At 38.7% G+C, this 22,223-nt stretch overlaps 1 protein-coding gene across 1 annotated transcript in view; it reads left to right on the top strand.

The window, feature by feature from the left end:
• The first annotated feature begins 415 nt into the window (after positions 1-415).
• DTWD2 (DTW domain containing 2) overlaps positions 416-22,223 on the top strand; it is a 59,709-nt gene continuing 37,901 nt past the window's right edge. Inside the window, exon 1 of the mRNA XM_038125566.1 lies at positions 416-570. Coding sequence (XP_037981494.1) covers positions 416-570 — 155 coding nt within the window. The remainder of the gene's footprint in view (positions 571-22,223) is intronic.

Here is a 22,223-nt window from a genome sequence, read left to right as displayed (position 1 = left end):
TCTATGCGGAGCGGGGCGCTGTCAGCACCAGCCCTGGGCTGTTCGCCGCTGTCTCTCGGCGGTGCCGGTACCCGTGCGGTGAGGGCAGTGGCGGGGGCGAGCCGGGGCTCCCCGTTCCCCGTTCCCGGCGGGACGAGACTCAGCCGCTCCCGGCGGTGCCCGGGAAGGCCAAGCGGCTCCGCGCGACCGCCGCGGGCCGACAGCGCCCCCTGCCGGTCGCGCCCCGCTGCGGAGCTCGGGCAGCTTGCATTGGCACCGCCCCGGTGGGCGGGGCTCCGCCGGCGCTTCGCGCGCTCCTACTGGGCATGCCCCGGGAAGGGGCGGTGCCGGCTCCTCACGTGAGCGGGGGTCGCGCGCTCTCCTGCGGGAGGGCGGCCCCTAGCGGTCGGCGGCCTGGCTGTCTCGTCGCGCCGGCATGGAGGGGAGCGGCGGTGGCGGCGGTGGCGGCGGCGGCGGCGGGGCGGATCCGGGCCTGGCCACGGCCCCGGGCAGGGAGGGCGAGGGCTGCGAGGGGCTGTGGGAGCTGCCGGTGGAGCGCTGCGAGAGGCGGCCCGTGTGCGGGCGCTGCAGGTGATGCGGGCGTGGGGCCGCGGAGGTGCCGCGGGGCCGGTGGGTCCCGCTCCGCTCGCCGTGAGGCGGCGCTGAGGCCCCGGGCGGGCGCTGGTCGGTGGCTCGGCAGGGACTGAGTCACCCTCAGGGACACCCGCACGGAGCGGGTCGGTGTGAGCGGGGTCTCGCTCGCCCTGTGCGCCCTCCAGCGCCTATGGCTTCGCACAGTCACGGAGCGGGTCAGGCTGGGAGGGACCGCACGGGATCCAGCCTTCCTGCTCGGGCAGGGCCGTCCCAAGCACACGGCAAAGGATTCCATCCGGATGGTTCTTGGGTATCCCCAGTCCCGGAGACTCCAAAACCTCTCTGGACAATCTGTTCCAGACACAGTAGAGATGTTCTTCCTCATGTTCAGGTGGAACTTCGTGTGCATCAGTTTCTGCTTGTTGCCTCTTGTCCTGAGGCCATCCTGTCCTAAAGGCATGTACGCACCTCTTGTTTAGCAATACCATGACGTGAATTAAATCTGTTGTCCAAGGAGTCGGTAAAGGTGGTGGGGAGTACCTAGAGGCTCAACACAGCGAAGGGTGCCACACGTTTTCTCTGTGTGCTCACCTTTGAAAAGCAGAGGGGAAGCGATGTGTCCCTTCAGTGCCATGCAGCAAGGCACATGAGGATCAGTAGGTCTGGGCATTCTTTGGTGCTTTGTCAAAAGAAAATGAGAAACTAGCCTTACCTAACAGCTTTACAGCTAATTTTGAAGTCCATTCAGGTACTGGTTGCGAATTCAGGTGTCTTTTTGAAGCAGGCAGGGACTTATGGTCCTACAGAAATACCTTGCAACCTGATTTTATGCTTAAGTATGTATGTATATACTTTTAGTAAAGCGAGCGCAAGTTCCTGAACTGGAATGGTTGTGCATAACTGCCAGGGAAAAAAAGCTTCTCAGCACCTATACTGATTTATCTGTTCCTGGTCATTGGTGAAATGAGTGGAAAGGCATGTAATTTTGCTGACAGGGTAGTTGCAGTCTCTTTCAAGTGCCAGAGTTCAGAAGCTTATTGCTGGTGAGTTTCCTGTATGTAAGTTGTAATAAAAAATATGTATCATGCAAGTCATAGTATTTGTAAGTGTTCACTGTTAGAAAAAGTAGTCATAAGCGATAGTTGATGCTCAGAAATGAAAACCAAGCAGGTGTGTGACACTTGGCTTTTGCTGCCCTCTTTTTCTCCAGTGACTTTTCGCTCAAAGAACTTCTTGAGCTGGATGTGGTTCTGTATCTAATATCCCCCAGTAAATATAGGTTTGTTTTTTTTTTTTTAATGTGAATTTCTCCAGTCCCCCTTGAACCCAAGAAAATTCCATGTATCAGCAACATCTGGCTAGCAAGGACACACCACAGGCCTACAAACCACAGTAGGGAGGGAATTACTTTTTAGTTTATTTTGACTGTGGCTACCACCTTCTTCCCTTGCACATAGTATTCCAGGTATGAGCGAGCCAGCTGGAGATTTATACCTTGGGTGATGCATTTCTCTTTATAATTATAAGAACCTTTTTTCATCCTATAGCTGCTTAGTAACCTTTTGGGAACTCTTTTGGAAAGTCAAAGTTGATTTTTGTCAACTACAGCACTCTTACCCATGTATTTATTGCTTATTTCAGAGATCTTAAATGGTTCTGAAATGTAGAGTTTCCTTTTCCTAAAGCCATACCAATTCTTTCCATATAAACCATGTATTTCTGTAAGGTTCTACTAACCGTATTACCGTATTTTTATTTGTGGTTTCTGTTTCACATTAGCAGTCTTTTTTGTTGAAGTTCTTCTTTTTTTTTTTTTTTTTTTTGGTAGTAGTTGCTTACTGCTCAGCATTTCTAGTCCTTACATGCCAAGGAATTGGCTGAGAGTTAACCCACTGTCATCCCTTACTGAGCTTTTTAATGTTGAGCTCTTTTAAATTGCCTGCAGAGTACATCCATTATTGTTGTTTATTTTATTAGTGTGTTTCACAATATCTACTTCAGGTCCTTAAATTCTGAGCAGTTTCTCTGATGAGTCACATACAAAAATGATTTCTAGAATAGGTATCTCTCTCTGTTTTCTTTCATAGTAAATATGATGCAAAATATTTGTCCAGCTCCTCATTACCATGTAGAGTAATAAAACATCAGCTTCCTGAAGCGCTGTGGGTGAGTTACATATCCTGGTGAGGAGTATGGGAACAATGAGCACAGATCCTGAAAGAAATGTAGGGCCAGAGAAACCAAGGAGGATGAAAAGACCACAGAGCTACTTTTTAAGAAAAAGGAATTTTTTTTTGTGGTGGTCACAATGCAAGACTAAACTGTACATTCAATGTATTTTTGCACTGTATCCCCTCCATGCTCTTCTTCAGAATTATAGCTAAGTTACGCTTTTCATTGATCATGATTTTCTGTGGCATGACTTGGAGTTGAAGTGGCTAATGCTGTAACTTAGGGTTCATAATGGGAAGCAATATTACCCTTAACTGTATCGTGTTGGTTAGGGTCAGGTATTTTTAATTGACTTCCTCAATTTTCTCAACTCTAGATTTTTATTGTAAGGTTTCTTAATGATTGAGATTTAGGTCTGAATTCAGTACAAAAGCATGGAAGAACGGGTTCTCTTTAGCATCATCTGGTGATTCCTCGGGGGAACTGACTTCAGGTTCTAATTTTTTTTAGAAATGGCAAGACAACTGATTGACAACTTGCTAACAAGTGCTCAGTCAGTCAAGGTGTGAAATAGAACTGTGGGAGTAAGGTAGATACATTTTCATTTTGGATAATGTGAATGTCACTCGAGTGTCCTGAAGGAACAGGATGTTTCTAAGTGTTATGCATTTGAGACTTTCTATTGCCTGTGGTGTTGGTGGGGAAAATATTAGCATTTGCAATAGTTTATGAGGGAGAATTTGAATGGAATAATGTAATGCAGTTTTACATTTTGAAGGTGTTGTCTGTGTAAGTGCCAGTTAAAAAAAAAATTTAAAATGACCCTGCTTATGATTGATGTTTGAGATGGCAAGCAGCTGATGCAAATGAGGTATGTGCATCATACTGTTTTATTCTTGAGGAGAGAATTTAATACACAGTCTGTCTGCCAAAACCAAAAGGTTAGCGGTGATAAACTTTGAATGAATAACTTCTTAAGGCTTTCAGAGCTAACTTAAGTATTCAGCTTGATTTCAGAAGTTAAAGCCCCACACCCAAACATTTAAATAGGAGAATAAGCTTAATATAATTTCCAAGTTGCTATTAGCTTGAAAAACAAAATGAGCAGGCCCCACAACTGAAGTAATGTGGGACAACAATTTGATTTTGTGGTGTGATGCTGACAGTAATTTAACATTCTGAAATTGTGAACTTCTGTGGGTCAGATTTCATTGTTTTCGAGGTACCTGGTGTTCTGTTGGGGAAAAAGCCTAACTTTTGTTAGTACAAGAGCCACGAATTGACTTCTTGCCACAGATCTTGACTGTACATATGGAAAATTCCATTGTTATAGGAGAACTTCTGGGTAATATTTTCAGGAGAAATTATGACTTTAAACTGTGAGTATTATTTATCATCTCTGGACATTGTTAGGTGTCATGTAGGCCATCACAAATACCCACTGGTAACAGTCCTCTGTATTTGCAGGATGGTTTATGCTGTAAAGTTAGGTTAACAACAACTGGTATTTTCTCACTTCTGCTATATTTCTCACTTCTGCTATTATATATGCTGTGCAGCTGCGTATGTATTTCAAGGGTGGGGGCAAGAAAAGGAGTAACATTGATCCTTTAATATAAATTCTCCCTTTTCCTATACCTAAAATAATTACAGTGAATTTGAGTGCTCTTGAAGGTATTGATAATTTAGTGATGACTTTTGGTGACATGGTGTTGCTTCATATTTTGAGGAAAAATATAATTCTTATATAAGTGTCACATATTTGTTAATAATTCTGTTATGTCATATAAAGGCTAAGTCTGAAGAAGCAATTTAGGCTTTCTTCAGCACGATAAATATATGCATTTGCTTTATAGCACACTATTATGGTATTTAAGTGCTAACATGAATTTTTAAAGTTTGAGTAGCAGTCACAGAAAGTGAAATAAGCTTGCATTATGTATTTTTGCAATGGCTGTTGCAAGAAAATAGCTTCATAGCCTTTTATTACTTGTACTTTGGGATGATTTTTTTCCAGTTGGCATGTTTTTGTTATTGCTGTGTGAAAATGAGTACCCACATCCTATGCAGACATAATTGTCAATTACCAACCTCACAGTCTGACATACTCAGCTGGAGCTGTAGCCTGGTTACTCTGTCATGTCACCATTGCTTACATCACAGAATCTTACATACAGAATGGGTAAGGTTGGCCTCTTGAGATCATCTTAGGTCCAGATCCCTGCTGAAGCAGGATCAGCTGAACCAGGTTGCCCAGGATTGTGTCCAGGTGGGTTTTTAATGTCTCCAAGGACAGAGACTCCACAACCGCTCTGGGAATTTCTTCCAGTGTTTGACTCTACCTGTGTTCAGATGGAGATTCATTGTTTACCTGTGTGTTTTGCCTCTTGCCCTGATAGCGAGTGCTATTGAGAAGAGCTTCATATTCATTCCTTCCCATTAGTCATTTGTACACAGTGATAATGTCCTCCTTAGCCTTCTCTTTTCCAGGAAAAAGATTCCAATTTCTCAGCCTCTTCTTGTACAAAAACCTCCAGTCCCTTAGACATCTTTGTGACTGGACCTACTCTAGTAAACTTGTTATGTTCTGGGAAGCCCAGATCTGGACCCAACACGCCAGACATGTCCTTAGTAGTGCTGAGTAGAGAGGAAGGATCACCTCTCTTGACCTCCAGGCAGCAGTGTTAAATGCAGCCCAGTTTGCTATTGATGGCCTTTGTGTCATGAGGTTCCTTCTAGTCTATTTCTCCAGTCTGTAGAGGTCCGTCCTGCCAGAGGCCTATATCCCCAGATAGGGTTCATTTAGATGTGCACTGTCCATCCTAAGTTACCAGAAGGGAATGCATGGGTTGAACTCAGCTAAAACCCATTGCTCTTTTTGAAGTTCATTTTGTGTTTGTTCAGCTTTTGTACAGCTAAGCCATGTAAATACTTCTCCATTCTGGTCTGGCTGGGTCAGAAAGATAATTGTCTCTATTGATTTTCTTGGGGTCAGGAAGATAAGTATCTCTATTGATTTTCTTGGTGGAGGCCATTTACACAAACAGTTGATGCACAGAGAAGTTTATCTAAAGCAAAGGCCACCCTCCAGTCCCTTTGTATTGAAATAAGTCCAGCTTCCTCTGTGATAGCCAGGGTGTCTTCCTACATTTTTTTCTGACGTTCTTCTTGAAAGGGTTGTTTTATCATCAGTCACACCTTTGGATGGCCACACTGCCACTCCTGTCAGCTGTGAGCTTTCTAAGGGCATGCTCTGTCCCAGCATACAGGCCAATGATGAAGAGGTTAAATGGTGTTGGCCCAGTATCAGTGTCTGGAGTACTCCACTAGCAGCTTGTCTCCAGCAGGTGGATGCCCAAAGAAGGCTGTGGTCCTGTGGGAAGTATGGCTGGAGTAGACTCCTGGCAGGACCTGTGGACTTGTAGGGCAAAGAACCTGCATGGGAGCATGTTTGTTGGCAGGACTTGAGACCCCATGGAAGGGACACACACTGGTGCCAGTTCATGAAAAACTGTAACCAGGGGAATGAGTCATGTTGGAGAAGTTTGTGGAGGACTGCCTCCTGTGGAAAGGGACCCTTGATCAGGGGAAGACTGTGAAGAGTCCTCCCCTTGCAGAGAAGGGAGTAGCAGAGACAATGTGTGATGAAATGACAACACTGTTGAGGATAGAGAAGCTGGGAGTGAAGTTGAGCCTGGGAAGAAAGGAGAGGTGGGGGAAGATGTTTTTAGGATTTGCATTTTGTTCTTGTTATCTTACTCTGATTAATAAAAAAACCGTTTCCCTAAGCTGAGTCTTCACTTGCTATGGTAGTTGGTGAGTAATTTCTCCCCATCCTTGTCTCATCCCATGAGCCTTTCATTACATTTTCTCCCCCTGTTAAACTGAGGAGGGAAGTGTTAGAGGCTTTGGTGGGCATGTGGCACCTATCCAGGGTCAACCCACCACTGATAGTAAAGAGACAATGGTGAATATGAGATCTGTCAGAAGAGCACAAGTAGCTGGTAATAAAATTTTGTCCTGAGATGAGGCAGAAACTGCTAGAGATACATGCTTACAAAAGATTACTATCTGGCTTTCCAGTTCTTAATCACAGTCCAAGGTTACGTTATGGAAATGCTACGTAGTGTAGTTTATGTGGCTATCTCTAGAGTGTCGGCAGCATCAGCGTTTGCTGAGAAAGATATTTTGATAAGTAATAGTATTTTGTGGATATGTCTAAGAGAGTATGTGTGAAAAGTGATTATGTTGATGAAATTAAGTCTTATATTTGCTTTTAGACTTTTTGTAGAAGGACTTTGTAAGTGGCACAACTCCACCTGAGGCCTGGGAAGACGGGATTGCCTAGAAGGGAAGAACTGGAGAGAGGAACTGGGTTTTTTAAAGGGGTTGTTTTCAGCTGTTGCCTCTAATAGAAAAGTGAGTAAATTGTTCTATGTGTTCCAGTACAGCTGAAGGAATCAGAAATTATTTATATCTTGATAGATTTTTGGCCTAAGGAACTGATTTTTCTTACTTGAAACTTTTTCATTTATTATTTTTCAAAAAATATGGTGCCTTTGCAATTCTGTTGTATCCTTGTGTTGACACAGTAATTGCTTGCATAGGTTTTCCAAAGTGTCATCTGGACTTGGGGACATAATAACTGGAATGAGGTTTTTGTAAGCTAATTTTAATACAGAAAAGCCTGATAAAATATTTGAGGCCTTCTCACCTATTGGTTGTATTTCCTTAAAAAAATAGCTAGAAGTATTTGACAAAGATTTCTTATATCCCTACCATGAATGTATTGTAAGTGTTTCCAGCATTCAGTGAATTTTATATAAATAGAGAATTCATTAGGGTAGACGTGCAGATATATTTTTGTTTCCATAAGTGTAGGTATATAGTCAGCTGAGAAGCTGGGAGACACCTGGGGACCATCAGGTGTCAGACCCTTTTCCAGGGCTTTGCCAGTCCTGTAGCCAAAGTGAATCACAAGAAGGACTCTGTTGCCATGATGGTATTTTTTTGTTACTTGATTTATATTTTTCTTAGTCAGCTTGGGGGAACATGTGTTTGCATTGGGAGATCAGGGGCACTGCACTCAGAAAGCTAGAAGTTAAGTTCTTAAGCAAGAACGTGCTAGTGGCCTCTTGCCCGCAGTCTTGGAGTTGGTAATACTTCACTGGCCAGCAGAGAATCCAGCCACAAGCCCACAGAACATATTATTGTTTTGACTTTTATGCTTGAGCACATTAAGGGAAGAACATTTCTGAATGGTTTTACAGCAGATTGCAGATTATTTTATCAATAAGTGCCTATTTTTGCAACAGCAGAAAGTTATTTTACAAATTGAAAATTTATTTCAGCATTAAGTGGTTATGTTGGTTTTCTTGCCACTAGAGAAGCAGAGATATTTATGCTGTAATATGTCAGCTCTTCTGAAGAGGCTAAGGAATTTGAATAGGACTGGGAGTGTGAGTAGCAAAAGTGTACAAACTGGAAGTTTATTCCATTCAAGAAGTACCCTTTTTGCTTGATAGACACAAACGTCTTTTAAGTTTTTTATTTATTTTCAATAGAAGATGCTCAAGGAGATTTGAGGAATGTTAAGAGGGGGTCTTGAATTTGCATACTTAGTAGTAAAAAAGATGTGGAATTTACCAACTACAAATTAATATGTAACTTGTTTGAAATTGATCAACTGTGATATATGTAATCTGTACTACATTTCAAGAAGAATATCTAAAAGTACATGTAAGAATTATCAAGCATTAGATTGGAAGTTCAGAGCCCTTTATAATCTTAACATGCTTCTGGTAATGTTGCTTTAAATGATTCTTAGTTTGCTCACTAAATTCTGTATCTTCTCTTGGCTAGAATTATAAATATCAAGCTAAACTTTTTTTCTTCTGTGTTTAGCAGTTCCTGTATATGCAGTAGTTTCTCACGCTGATGTTTCTTTGGTGTGTATTACTAATATAGAGTGGTGCCAGAGCTGTTGGTGAATTAAAGATTTTATGACTTCACTGTTAGTTATTTCTGCTGTACTAAATTTCAAAGGCATTTATTAATTTCATACTTATTTCATTTATTAATTTCATTGTGATCAGATTAATGAGTAGAGACCTTTTTAGGCTGCTGGTTTTGTGCCTCAGCTGACTTGGTTAGCCTACTTTTTGATCTGTTGGTATTAAATAAGGAAAAAGAATATGTCAGGCTGGCCACATATGGTCTGTGGATAACTATAGGTTAATAGGAGCACACACAAAGACAAAAACTGCATCAGAGAATAATCTTGTTAGTGAAAACAATGTAGTATGTTTGATTGGCATCTATTCTGTATTTACACCAAGTACACCTTTTCCTTGGGGATGGTAGTGTATTGTAAAAGAGGTCCAAAATGTTTCAACATTGAACAAGCCTTCCCAGTTTAATTGTAAGGAATACTAAAAAATACCAATGGTTATTTTTCATGATTTGCTTTTGATTTTTGTAAACATAGCACAAAGCAAAAACCTAAAAAACCACGAGTTTTACTTTCCATTCTGTGGGGGTTACAAAAGTAGCTGAAGACTGTTGTCGATATACCCAAATAAGAGTTGGTTTAAGTGCAGCAAATCCAGTGATTTTTCATGTGATTTCTGGGGTTTACGTCTGATATTGGCATACGTAAATTTCAGCTGCAGCGCTATCTCTTTTGAGGAGAGCCTGCCCTGACATATCCTGGAGTTATTTATTGCGTAATGTAGTCTAGAGCTTGTCTGAGCATCCTGTGACTAGTTGGTCTTAATTCAGTCTGATTCTTTTCAGTTACCTGTTGTCTGTTTTTTCTTTTTTTCTTTTTTTACATTTTCCCTTGGTTTGCGCTTTGTTTTTTAAAAAGCTTTCCTGTCATTTCAGGTGCATCACTCAAACCTTCTTCCTTTGTTGAAACAGTATGCCTAGAATTGCTTAGAATTTTTTTTTCTTCTGAGTAGTCTGATAATGATATATCAGGATCATCTGACTTCTTCCACGTGATTTTTTTTCTGATTTCTTTCATTGATGAATTATTTTTGGTTTGTTTTCTCTTTCAGCTGTGATAATTGTTTGTTGGAGTCTTCTCTCTCCCTTTTAATGACTCTATGTCATTCCACTCCCTGATCTCCCATTCATATTTATCCCGTACAATGCACCTGTGTGTCCTTTTCTTATTTTTTTTAAAGTCAAATAGTGTTCTGAACACTGGATGCAATTTTCACTTGGCGCTTGTATAGCTTTAACAGAATTGCACTTTCGCTTCACAAGCTCTGCTGAAATGTTTTTCATCAAAATCTGTAATGATTTTTGCTTGGAATGAATAATCCCAGTTCAGACTCCTGGATCTGTTGGCCTAGTACTTGTCTGTTCTGTAACTGGAAGCATACCTGTCCTTTGGCTTGCAAGACATGGTCAACAGATTTTTTTTCCTCCATCTTTCTACGTACAATCTCTGTGTTGCACCAATTATGCCTGTGATGTATGGTACAAATTTCTTTTTGAATTCTTGAACTCAGTTCTTAAATCTATTTAGCATGTCAGTATGGGAGACTGCAGACTGTCTCTAACATATGATTTTTATTTAATCTCAAATTTAGTTTCATGGAGATGTCCAGCTGTATTAGTTATGTGAAGGAGAATGTGTCCTCGCAGTACTTAATTTTTGTTTTCCTGTGAACATGTAAAGAAAATGGACCAAACAAGTCCTGGAGGCCTTATCCTGTGGCTCTTTTGGCACAAAGTAGTAGATAGTAGGTCATCTATGTTGTAAAGTTAACATGAATTTTAACCTAGTGAGTAGTCAGATACTTACTGTGGCTTATCTTTATTTCTTTCTACATGTATTCCTTAGTTTTTATATATTAATAATTGATAGTACAATTTTCTGAGAGCTTTTTCCTTTTCTTCATTTTTTAAGCAGTCAATCAACCGTTGTCCAAAAGGAAAAAAAAATAAAATTGACTATGCATGCATCCTACATTTGGAAGGAGTGCCTTTTAAAGCACACCTTTGCGTGAATTGACAATATCAGCTTATTCAACCTTACAAGATTTATTATAAAGTACTTCTATTTTCTTATGATATAATGGAATTGGCATTCTTGCCTGTATTTCTGTTTAACACTTTAGCCTTTCTATTTATTCCAAAAGTCCAGTTTAATGAAATTGAAAGTAGGCAAATTGTGCATTAGGAAGAGAATAAGTAGGTTAAATTGGAATGAATATGAAATGTTCAGGAATTCAATATTTTGATGCTTTTGTCAGATAGTGGAAAGAAAATACTCCTTATCTAAAAACCACCTTGAGTTTATGGGTTAATTACAGATGCCAAACAGTCCGAGGAAATCTACTGCCAGAAGAGTTAATGAGAGATAAGGCAAGTTTTGTTAACAATGGATTATATTCTTAACAGCTGTAAAGTGGTAAATCAAGACAGTGGTATTTTATAAAAAAGGATGATCCAAAAAACGTGATTCAGAGGTTCTTATGGTTTGCTATGTATATGGAACAGTAGCAGTCCAATTCACTTTTATAATTTATGGAACTTGTTTTTCCTGGCTTTTTTGAATTCAGTATTACATTTAGGCAATTTAGGAATAAGCCGCCTTTCTCCCCAAGCCCTTGATTTATTAGAATTTTGGTTAGAAACTTGAGAAATTCTCTTTGTTAGAATTTTCAACAAATGAAGCTGTAAGGCTGTAAAATCATTATAGTTTAAATTTATTTTGTTTTTAATAGAAGGGCTTGTTAATTGTACTTTCTAATAGGAAATTTCTTCATTAACATACCAAAGAAATATTAATGAATTCCAATTGTGCTGATTCTTCTGGAAACCTATGTCAAATTCTCCTTGAGCATCAAAGTTATTTTGAAAATCCTAATACATGAAAAGCAGGCAGCTAATACAGTGTATTAAGTTGATTTTAAGTGCCTTTTAGAATATGTCATCTCCAAGAAGGTTAAAAAATAACCCCTAGTGTACACCAAGCCTACTTACACCTATAGCTGCTTCATGCCTTACAAAAGCGAACAGGGTTGCTGATGAATATGTGCTTTAAACTCAAGTGGTTTTAAAGATATCTAGGCACCCAAATATCATGGAGCTTAAGTCTTTAAAACTGCTCCAGTAATGTCTTTGATGTTTATAATAGTACACTGGATATAATCTACCAAAATCTATTAAGTTAGCTATGCTTTAATATAATTCTGTTCTGAGCCACTGCTTTCATTTTGTATTCTGTTCACACTGGAGATTCACAAATGCAGATTTTGTAACTGTTGGGAGAGGGACTGGGGAGGAATTTAGTAGGGGCGCTATCAGAGCACTAATGAAGTCATGTACCACTGAAACAAATGTGGGTAGGGTACCAATGGAAGAGCAGCACACCCTTCTTCGACAGAGTGGCTAATGGATTTAACTGTTAGTAACCATGATGACAGGTTCTGGAGTAGGGAGTGGTTACCTTTGTCTGAATTTAAGAATATTAAGGGAGTGTTTGAGAGCTTTCTACAAAAGTCAAGCTGGGAATATACAAACTAGGTAATAGGTTTACAAAATAAACAAAATAAAGAGAGCCTCCCGGACTGTTGAGCTCAAGCAATCTACAGTTCAAAGATGAGAGGTCATTGTGGGGGGCTGCGAGCAGGGCTGTTGAACATGCTCCCAGTGCCCTGGTGGGCAGGGTGGAAGGCGTGCTCAATCGGGACAGCCAGGTGGAGGGAGCAGTTGCTGTACTGCCTGAGGTTAGAGCTGCCGTTCAGAGACACACTGACAGCTGCCTAGTCATGAGGAACCTCAGGAAATTCAACACATTCGAAGCTCAGTTCCCAGCGCTAAACAAGCCCCGGTATCACTGTCAGCCTGCCTACTGGCCTGCAAGGGAACCACTCTGCAGCAGAGGTGGGCAGCAGGGTAAGCGTGGGCCAGCAGCATCCCCTGGTGGGAGAAGAGGCCCTGTCCTGTCAGTTTCAATCAGAGTGTAGCTGTGTTTCAGCTTCACAAAAAATGAATTAAACTTTCTGAGAGTGCTTAAATGCTAGAGCTGGTTGCCTGGTGAGACTCTGGTAGGCTAACATCAGTTAGCTCAAGGCCATTGAAATTATGTTTGCTTTGAGTCCAAAGCTGTCCAATTTTGAATTATTTTTTGAGTGTGTTTATAGCTTTTTACTGCTGTGTTCTGTTTGAATTAATACCAGGGGCCTCTCAGACCATGATACTTTTATGAGTGCAAAGTTAGCTGTTAACTGTTGTGATCCTTCTTGTTCCTGTAAACTTCTTAATGAGGTACTCAAGTGCAGTCTAACCTTGCTTTTTGTTAACTTTTATAAGCATGCTTGCTAATTACATAGTACACTAGTAGTACTACACTAGAGTTTCCAAGTTTTGTAACAAGGTTTCATCTATGCAACAGACTTCTAATTTTCTAATTTAAAGAAAGCATTATTTTGGGGTATTTTTTCCTAGGACCTGAAGCCTGCAAAGCACCTTAAGTGGTAAAAATCAATGTGGTTCTGAGGTTTGATGTTGTGACTGCTGTATTAAGCATTACAAAATTCGTGCTGAATTCATTGTTTACCTTATAAAAGCAGCATCTTCCAGCATCCAGAAAATGCTTTAGAATGGCTTAATGAATTTGATGCCTGGTTTAATAAAAGAGATATTCTGAATTCTGTAAAAATCAACATATTTTAAAGAAATAACTTTTTACTGTTAAATAACAAGTACACTGTTTTAAAATACATTTTTTTTACATTATATCAGTAAACTGACTGACTGCTTTTTAATAAGATAGATGCTAGATCAGAAGCAGTAAAATATACAGAAGTGCTGCTCTTTAGAAAAAGGACGCTAGAGTGCAGTGTAGCATTTAAAGTGCTCTCACAGCTAAGTGGCATCAGGAAGTCTGAACAGAACATTGCGCATGGCCTTTTTGGTATTGTTTTATATTGTTGAGTTATACTGAAGTTTTCTGAGTGTCTAAACATAACTCCATTCTTCTACCATCTATGGTAGAAATTAATATTATACTAGAATACTTTAACTGAATATTATATTTCATATTTAACCATTTTCCCCATACAGATTATTTGTCATATATTCCAGTAACTGTATTTTTGCTTGTATTCAGTTGAAGATAAACTGTAGAATCTTTCTTTTAACAGGAATATGTATTCTGCAAAGGAGGTTTGTCTGATAGATGTTACCTACTTTCATGTTAATGCTAAATATCATTTAGGAATGGAATACTGTTGTGTGCTCTGTTTTACCATAATAAATTATAACAATACCTTCATTTAATAAGGTTTTCAAAAAGTTTTTGAAAGGAATAAAGGTTAAATTCATAGCTGTAAGTGACAGGATATAGCATTGTTGTGTGGATTGAGAGACATAAGAATTTAGCTCTTTTAACTTCTGAAATATGTGTGGGCACTGATCCTGCTTTCATTAAAAATCAATGACAGAATTCCCTTGACTTCATTTGGTACAGAAGTGAGCTTTTAATATAACTCGCTTTCTTCATCTGCTTGTTTCAAACTAGGACTCAGACTTGGTTTTGTTATTAAAAAATAAAGTATACATTTCAACAGGTTCTGTGTTTAAAATACTATGTTAGATAAGATGAAGTTGCCTGAAGAGACCTAAATTTCAAATGTGAAATGACCTATTACTTTTGTGGAGATAGAAAGGGCAGTTTTATTGAAACTTGGTCAATGTGTTTTGAAGATACTGTTGCTCATGTAATTCAAACTTAAAACTGAAAAAAACCCATAAGGTGGGACTTAGAAATACAGTGTTACAAGTTTTTATTCTGGCCAGGATAGATTTTTGCAATATTACCCTTAAAGAAAAATTGTAACCATCCATTTTTGATCAATAAACAAGAAATAACAAAACAACAGTGCAGGAAGATTTTAGGTAAATTTAACTTGAGATTTGTAGACTGCATTTACACAGCTTCAGTTGCTGCTTGAACCCCTCACTTTGTCTGGACTGTACTGTCAGTGGCTCCTGTTCATAGTGTCTTAATCTCAGCTTCCCTGTCTCATTAAGTAAATTTTAATTATGAAGCTTTATTATACATGGGGTGCTAAAGAACCTCTGTTCCCTCATGCCAAGCTACCAGACTGAGAAGAAGAGGGAGAGTCAGCCACAGTTTCTGAGAGTCACATGTGGAGATGCTCTTTGTGCAGACATGCAAGGGACTACCAAACCTACCAGACCCAAGATGATGGTGCTGATTTGTTGGAAATGTTTTCTTTTTTTCTTTTTTAAAATTTTTTCCTCTTTTTTGCTTGGATTGGTGGGTTCCTCTCTTCCCTGGGAAATTCAGGACTTTTTCATGAGGTATTTTGGATACACAGTCTTTCTGCTTTGTCTTTTCTTGTGGTAGCATCTGAGCTTGTGAAACAGATTATGAATTATAAGCTGGCAATGTAAGACTTGAGTTTAACTTCCTAATGTCTCAGTGGCATACTTTAAATGCCATTACTGCTTCATCTTCTTCAACAGATTTAGGACTCTGCTAGCTGTCTGGCATCAAGCTTGTCAGGATGCCAGGTATTTTGCCAGACTGTAGAGCCAAGATGCATGAAAATGTCAGCAATCTCAGGCTCATTAGTTTTTGGCTTTCCTGGCCTTTCTGTAATGACTGCAGTGCTGCATAAGCTAAATACTATTTTATTTATTTACTCCTATTAGTTCCAGTGGAAACCACAGCCAACTTTAATGTAAACAGTTAAGCTGTTAAAAGAATGTTCTCCTATTGATTTATTAATTTAAGTTATTTACAAAGAAAGCTGCCTGCCAAAGTCTACTTTTCTGTTAAAAGTTCAGAAAATGATACAGTGTGGATATTTTTTTCTTTTCTTCTTTGTACCTTTTGTCTTCTAAAGCACTTGAGGATACTTGTGGTGTTGGATATGTTTTGATTAGGCTTGTAGAGCTGCTGTGAACATACCAGGCTGCAAAAAAATCCCCAAATGAACTTGTTTGTCCTTTATTTATGATTTAATTGGTCAGGCAGAAAGGTTATTTGCCTTGGGAAATGGACACATGAGAACACAGCACAATTTAAAAGCCTTTGATAAGGTTTGTGCTGCCTTTGCCCACATTTTTGAAATAATAATATTGATTTTTGTCTGTATACTTTCAGCATAAAATTATGCAAAAGATCACTCATTAAGGATAGCATACTTTTACAGGGTTCATACACATGCTGTACTAAAGAATCTACTAATTTTGTTGGGTAACCTGTTGATTCCTATTGTAGTGTCAAAGTCAAAGGAAATGTCCAAATTAGCTTAAAATTCTTCCAGTATAATTGCATGTCACTGTAGTGTTATAAACTTCTCCATAAAAGCCACTTCACCCGTAATTGGTAATTCTCTAGATACTGTGTCTTCAATATGTGCTGGTGCTACTGATGATGGGGATAATATCTCTTGTACTATTTACTTCATGTTGAAAACCACTGGGAAAGATATGGTAATACAAAATAGAAGAGAAGTTTGGAATGATACATAAGAGACTTTTTGTCATTAATTTTAGATTTTTTTTTTACAAATACACATTTTCTAAAGAGAAATGTATGTATCTATTTATGTATGTATGTTTATTTGCCTAATTCTTGAAGAACTGCACTAACATGTAATTTTCAGAAAAATAGGAAGGTTTTCTTTAATGAGAACTCAGAGCTTGTCATAAACTAAGTGACTGCTTCTGTCTCTTACTTCTGGAAAGTTGCCTTTTTAGTCCAGTTTTAGTCTTAAATCTAGGGAAATAAGATCCTATAATCTTTGTAAGTAGAGCTTTTCAAATATATTGCTATTGTTGTTCCAATCCAGACCAGTTGAACTTTGACTGAAAATCCTTACATGCTGATTGTTGCTTGGTGCTGAAGAAGAAATGAGTTAGTGATGTAAATCCTGTTTCTAGTAGCTGGCTGTCACCTGCTGAAAACTTAGCTGCTTTTGAGATAGATTTGTTGCTTTTTTTCCCCCCACAGTAAGAGCTTAGGACATAATCCCTGAAATATATTGGGTTGCTCTGAAAATAAATGTTAAAATGAAACCACATATAGTCTTTGCTCTTGTTTTCAACACTTACCTTGCTGAATGTAGGAGCTGGATAATGGTCTATTGCTTCTTTTTCTTTTTTTTTTTTAATAGTGATTTGTGCCAGTAAACCATACTCAGAGCAAATGGGTCAAACATGAGGTTCTGTGGTGGAGAGCTAAATAATGAATGACAGGTGCCTGGGGATCATCATAAATAATGGGCACCTGTAGAATGATATTTGTGGCTGATAAGAATAGCGGTTTTGTGATTTTCTGAACTAAAAAGCTTATCTTCATGCTTTAGTAACTTTTGACAATGGACAGCTTTTTATTGCTGTGAATTTCTCACACTGCCCATTATGTGATGCAACATAACTGTTCATGAAACAGATGTAAATAAATGTTTCTTTAAATGTTTCTTTTTGGTCTTAGTCTCTGCTGGTATTCCTTGATGCCTCTGTGGATTAACTACCTTATTCTTTGTTCAGTTTTCTGAAGTCCAGTGCTCTGGGCAGAGGCGCAAGACTGTTCCAAATTTACAAGCAAAGTTTTCAAATTGATTGACTGTGATGGAGAATCAGTGTTTTGCACCGGCGGCTGTGGTTGGAGTGGAAAACAGAAAGAAGGGCAAGGGATGTATCTTCTCACCATACCATGTAGGAGCAGAGACCTGCTAAGAGTACCTGCTAAGAGTACCTGCTAAGAGTACAGCTCTCAGCAGTTTTCCTGCTCCTACATGGAATCTGAGAAATCTACAAGAAATCTAAGTGCTATGAAATAGTTCTGTGATCTCCTAGCTGCTCACTAGTACTGTGTGCTTTGTTGAGAGGCAACCTCTGTCTCCCTGTCCCCCTTCTGAATCCCTTTCTGTACCTCTTCTCTGAAGTATCTCTCATCCCATCCCATTGCCTTTTCCCATTGCTGTATCCCTTGACCATGTTAGCTCCAGTGGGATTCTAGGTCAGTTCAAAGGCAGTTTTTCTCTAAAAATGCTGCATTACTCTTTGAATGCCTCTTTATACTGTGACCAAGTTTGCGGTGTTGATAGTACCTTGTGGCAAGAAGAACAGATGCTATGTTTCATCAACTGTACAACTATGAGGAAAGTGCCCTGGAAATGCACTCATTGAATACAATGGTAACCTCTGTTTAATTGGTCAATTTTATGGTCTTGTTGGTTTGGAAATTTATGATACTGCCTTAAATGTCTTCTGGTACAAAATGCTAAATTTAATCTGGCATATTTTAATGAATTTAATATTTAGTACTGCAGTGTTTTTTCCTGGAACTAGATAGAAAAATTTTGGAACCTGTACCAGAATACATTTAAGTGTATACACTTACATTCTGTATACATACAGAATACAGGTTTAAAGTGTAAAAGGAGCAAGATCTACAAGTTGAAAGAGATAAATTTAGATTTAAATTAGATTTTAGGAATAAATTCTTTACTGTGAGGGTAGTGAGTCACTGGAACAGTTGTTCCAGAGGAGCTATGGGTGACCCATCTCTGGTACCAGTGTTCAAGGCCAGAACAGGGCTTTGAGCAGCCTGATCCTGGAAGGTGTCTCTGGCTATGTCTGGGCATTTGGAATGAGATGATCTCAAAAATCTTTTCCAACTCAGGCCATTCTGCTGTTGATCTATTGATGCTGTTGGTCTAAATGAGTGTTTCTAGGAGGATGCTTTTTTTCTTGCTGGTACTCTGAAGCAGTAAAAGGAGGAAGCTGATAGTGATAGGGTATTATATGGGGTCCTGAATTTCAAACTCAGGGGCCTCAAGCTCTTTAGCACAGTGAACATTTGATGTGCATTGGAAAATGATCTGCAAAATGGAGAGACACCAAAGGACTGCATAGCTCTCTCATGATAGCATGAGAGCTGTGGTAGAACTTCTCATATGAATTAAAAAAAGATCAGCTGAGTTAGCTTATTTATGTGTTCTGTTGCTTAAAGTTGCTGTCTTTGTTGTATTGAAAAGATTACAAAAGCTTTTGTGCAGGATAACTAAATTTTCTTTAAATAGTTACCTTTTCACACCTGAAGGCAATTTGTTTGCAAAATAGGTGGTTCATATTGTTGGGTAACATAGAAACAAATTTTTTCCATTATTGTGTGTAATCTTTTCTTTGAACAAAAGGTTTTCACTGTGATTTGTATTAGATATTTTTCCTGTGCATACACATTTAAGTGTATGTTTTTACTCTGGGAACAGAGGTATGTTCCATTAAATTCACTGGTTGCACCATTAAAAAACTAAAATGCTGAAACAAAACCAACTCATACACCTGTTTTGTTTATTTATAACTTCTTGTGAGAAGCAAAACTTTGGCAATATGCCTTTTTATTTTTTAAAATTTCTTTTTCTTTTTTTTTCTTTGCCAGGAAGCTGGTATTAAACAGATTATCAACTGGAAAAGGAAGTGCTGTATTATTGTTCTTGATACTCCCTCCACCTGTGTTTCTGATACTGTGTTTTATGTGGCTATTGCCTTCTAATGAAGTTTGTAAGGATTTACTTTTACATTTCTATACCTCATGATCAGTGACTTTCTAAATTTTTTGAAAGAGATGGGAGGAAGAAATGGAAGTTGGAATACAATAAAGTCAGAATAATGTTCTGTACCTGATTTTTCTCAGAAAACACCATTAAAAATAAGGCTTGAAATTTTGATTGGGTAAAGAGTGTCCAAAATAAGCCTAGATGAAACCCAGACAGTGCTTATGACATGAGAAATTACTCCAGGTATTTTTGATCTGGCTTCTCCAGCACTCCGAGTGCACACCAGAGGTTTTTTGTAGTGTCATAAAAATGTTCTGTGTTTAATTATTAGTAACACTTTACAACTGATGTGCATTTTTGAGAACTGCCTGGCATTTAAGTGCTGTTTTCATGGGATTATTTGTTGAACATTTGTGCTATTGAATGTTATGTCATATTAACTTCAGACTGTGTTTTTCTTCTAAATGTTGGGTTAGGAGTGTTTCTTCCTAAATGCGTAAGTTTATACATATCTATGTATAAGATCTTCTTATCTGTCTATGATCCACTCTTTCTTTTGCGTTCCTTTTATAGCTGTAGTGGTTAAGGTGGAAAATGCAAAACATTATCTTAAATAAATTTTTTAGTTTTCGTTTGTCCTCTAACATAAAAGTAGCAAAAATAGCATTCATTTTCAAATTTAAAAAAATAAATGGGCTTCTCCTTTTAAACTTCATGCCCCTCCCCTGCCCCCAGCTTTGTAAAACTCTTGAATATTGTTTTAATGCATGGGAGTAATGGACCTGTGTCAGTATAAAACATACATAACAGCATTAGTATAAAACAAACATATAGTAACTTTGTGGCTTTTCTCCAGATTTCTCAGGTGGGTTTTGACCTTGAAACCCTTGATGTTTTGACAAAAACAGTAGAGAAATCTAATTTACTTGAAGCACCCATTTCTGTTTTGCAGGCGAGTTTTTTTGAAAATACAGTCTGGGGCCTAACCTTGGCAATATGTGTTGGAACATGAGCATGTTGCTACAAGTGTTAGCAGTTAATAAACATCAGCTTCTTCCTTATTTTAATATTGGAAGCACTGTTTCTAGAACATGTGCTTGGCACACTTAACCTCTGTATGTTTCCATACAAATGTCTACAAATGCTGAGCATAAAACTTCAACTTTGTTAGTTTTTGCTTACTTTGGGTTTAAATCCTTCAATAACTTACCTGTAGTTTTCTGAGTATGGGTGTATGAGTACACTCACTTGCATTCACAGAATGAGGCTTGTTTTCAGAAGAAGCCTTTGGACATGTAGCAAGGTAAAGTTCTGAAGCAAGTTGCAGTAAAATAATACAGAGACTTGGAAAGAATTTCAGAATTAGCTCACTGTTTTCCAGACTATGGTGTATTTACTTTGGGAGTATCTCTGCCCAGAAACTAGTAATCATACTAAATACGATACCACAGTCCCCTCTCCAGATTCAGTTCTGCTGAGAAGATAGACTTAATGTTATTCTGAGTATCATTAATTGAGATACAAATAATGGAAAGAAAGCTAGGAAGTCAGTACATGTACATGACTGTCTTTTTCATATGGAACATTCTTACAAGTGTGGAGTGAGGATTTTTTTCTTTTAGTTATGCCATTGTGATGGGTTACTTCATCTTAATTTTTTAGACTAGAAAAGCAGTGTGGAAAAACAGGTAAGAATCCACTGGGTAGCTTTGAGCTGTACTGAATTTGCAGTACAGGAGAATAATACAACAAAAATTACCCTCTTAAAAATTCTAATCCCAACCACAAACCTTTTCCTTAATATTCTGAACACTGCTGCTCCTGCCTAGAGCTGATGGCTACTTTGATTTCCAGAAATGAGAAGAAGATGATGTTCAGTGTTAAAGAAGTTCCTGGTGGTGCTTCTTTTCTGTAACATCAGCAGTGTATGTAGGGCAAGAATAAAACAGCATCTTTAAACAAAAGAAAAAGACTAAATGTCTTTTCTGCCTAGGTGGCCTTTCTCAGAGCAGAAGTAGCTTTTGTGGGGGTGGAACAGAAATCGGTTTGTTCTGTAGTGCTTCCTGTCCCACAGATGTGGACTGGTAATGTTGGTTTCATGAAGGAATAATGTTGGGGGTTTTTTGTGTCACAAATAGCTGTTAGCTTCCAAAGCTAACATTACATTTACAAAGTAAAATTACAGAAGTAAGTCTTGTGCCCTTAAGATGGGGTTATAAAAGTATGTATTCAACATAATTAGGTACCTAATTGGGTGCTTAAAGTTAAGTGATGTATATGCATGTGTAAGTTATTAAATTATATTGGGAAATTCTTTATTTGTCATAGTCTGTGCTCTGCTCCCTACAAATCAAATTATAGGCAGAATTTATTTTGCAGCTATTTGAAAATACTTACTTTCCAGGTAATTTCCTTATTTTTGTTTGGGTTTGTTGATTTTTTTTTTTTCTGTGAGATTAACAAAGCTTAAACTATCTCTGAAAAATCCAAACCAGTGTGGAAAATACAGAAAGCATATACCAAAGGGAGACTTGAAAGTAAGTTATATCTAGTGATATTTGTTATAATTAAACACCCTGAGGTCAGAAATCACTGGGAAGTTCTTCTGTGTGCTTATGAGAGGTAATGAACAGTGTAGCTCATGGGATTGAAGTCAACTAACCAACCAGAGGTAACTGTTCTGGAACAGCTTGCTTTAGTAGATTTTCATGCCTTCATCTCTCTTCAGCAGAAAATGCCATAATGGGGAGAGCTTTAACAACTTGTAAGTGAAACCAGCTCTTCGAGTGAACCAACTGTTGGGGAGAAACCAAGGAGTCACACTTTGTACACACACCTGAATTTCTGATGAACTTGATGATCAAAAAGAGGATGAACTTTGACTTAACAATCAGGGCACAGGCAAACAACAGCCTC

The sequence above is a fragment of the Motacilla alba genome, chromosome Z, assembly GCF_015832195.1.
Source record: "Motacilla alba alba isolate MOTALB_02 chromosome Z, Motacilla_alba_V1.0_pri, whole genome shotgun sequence".
Lineage (NCBI taxonomy): Eukaryota > Metazoa > Chordata > Aves > Passeriformes > Motacillidae > Motacilla > Motacilla alba.
Note: the sequence above shows the minus strand (reverse complement) of the source record. Positions and strands in the feature narration are given on the sequence as shown.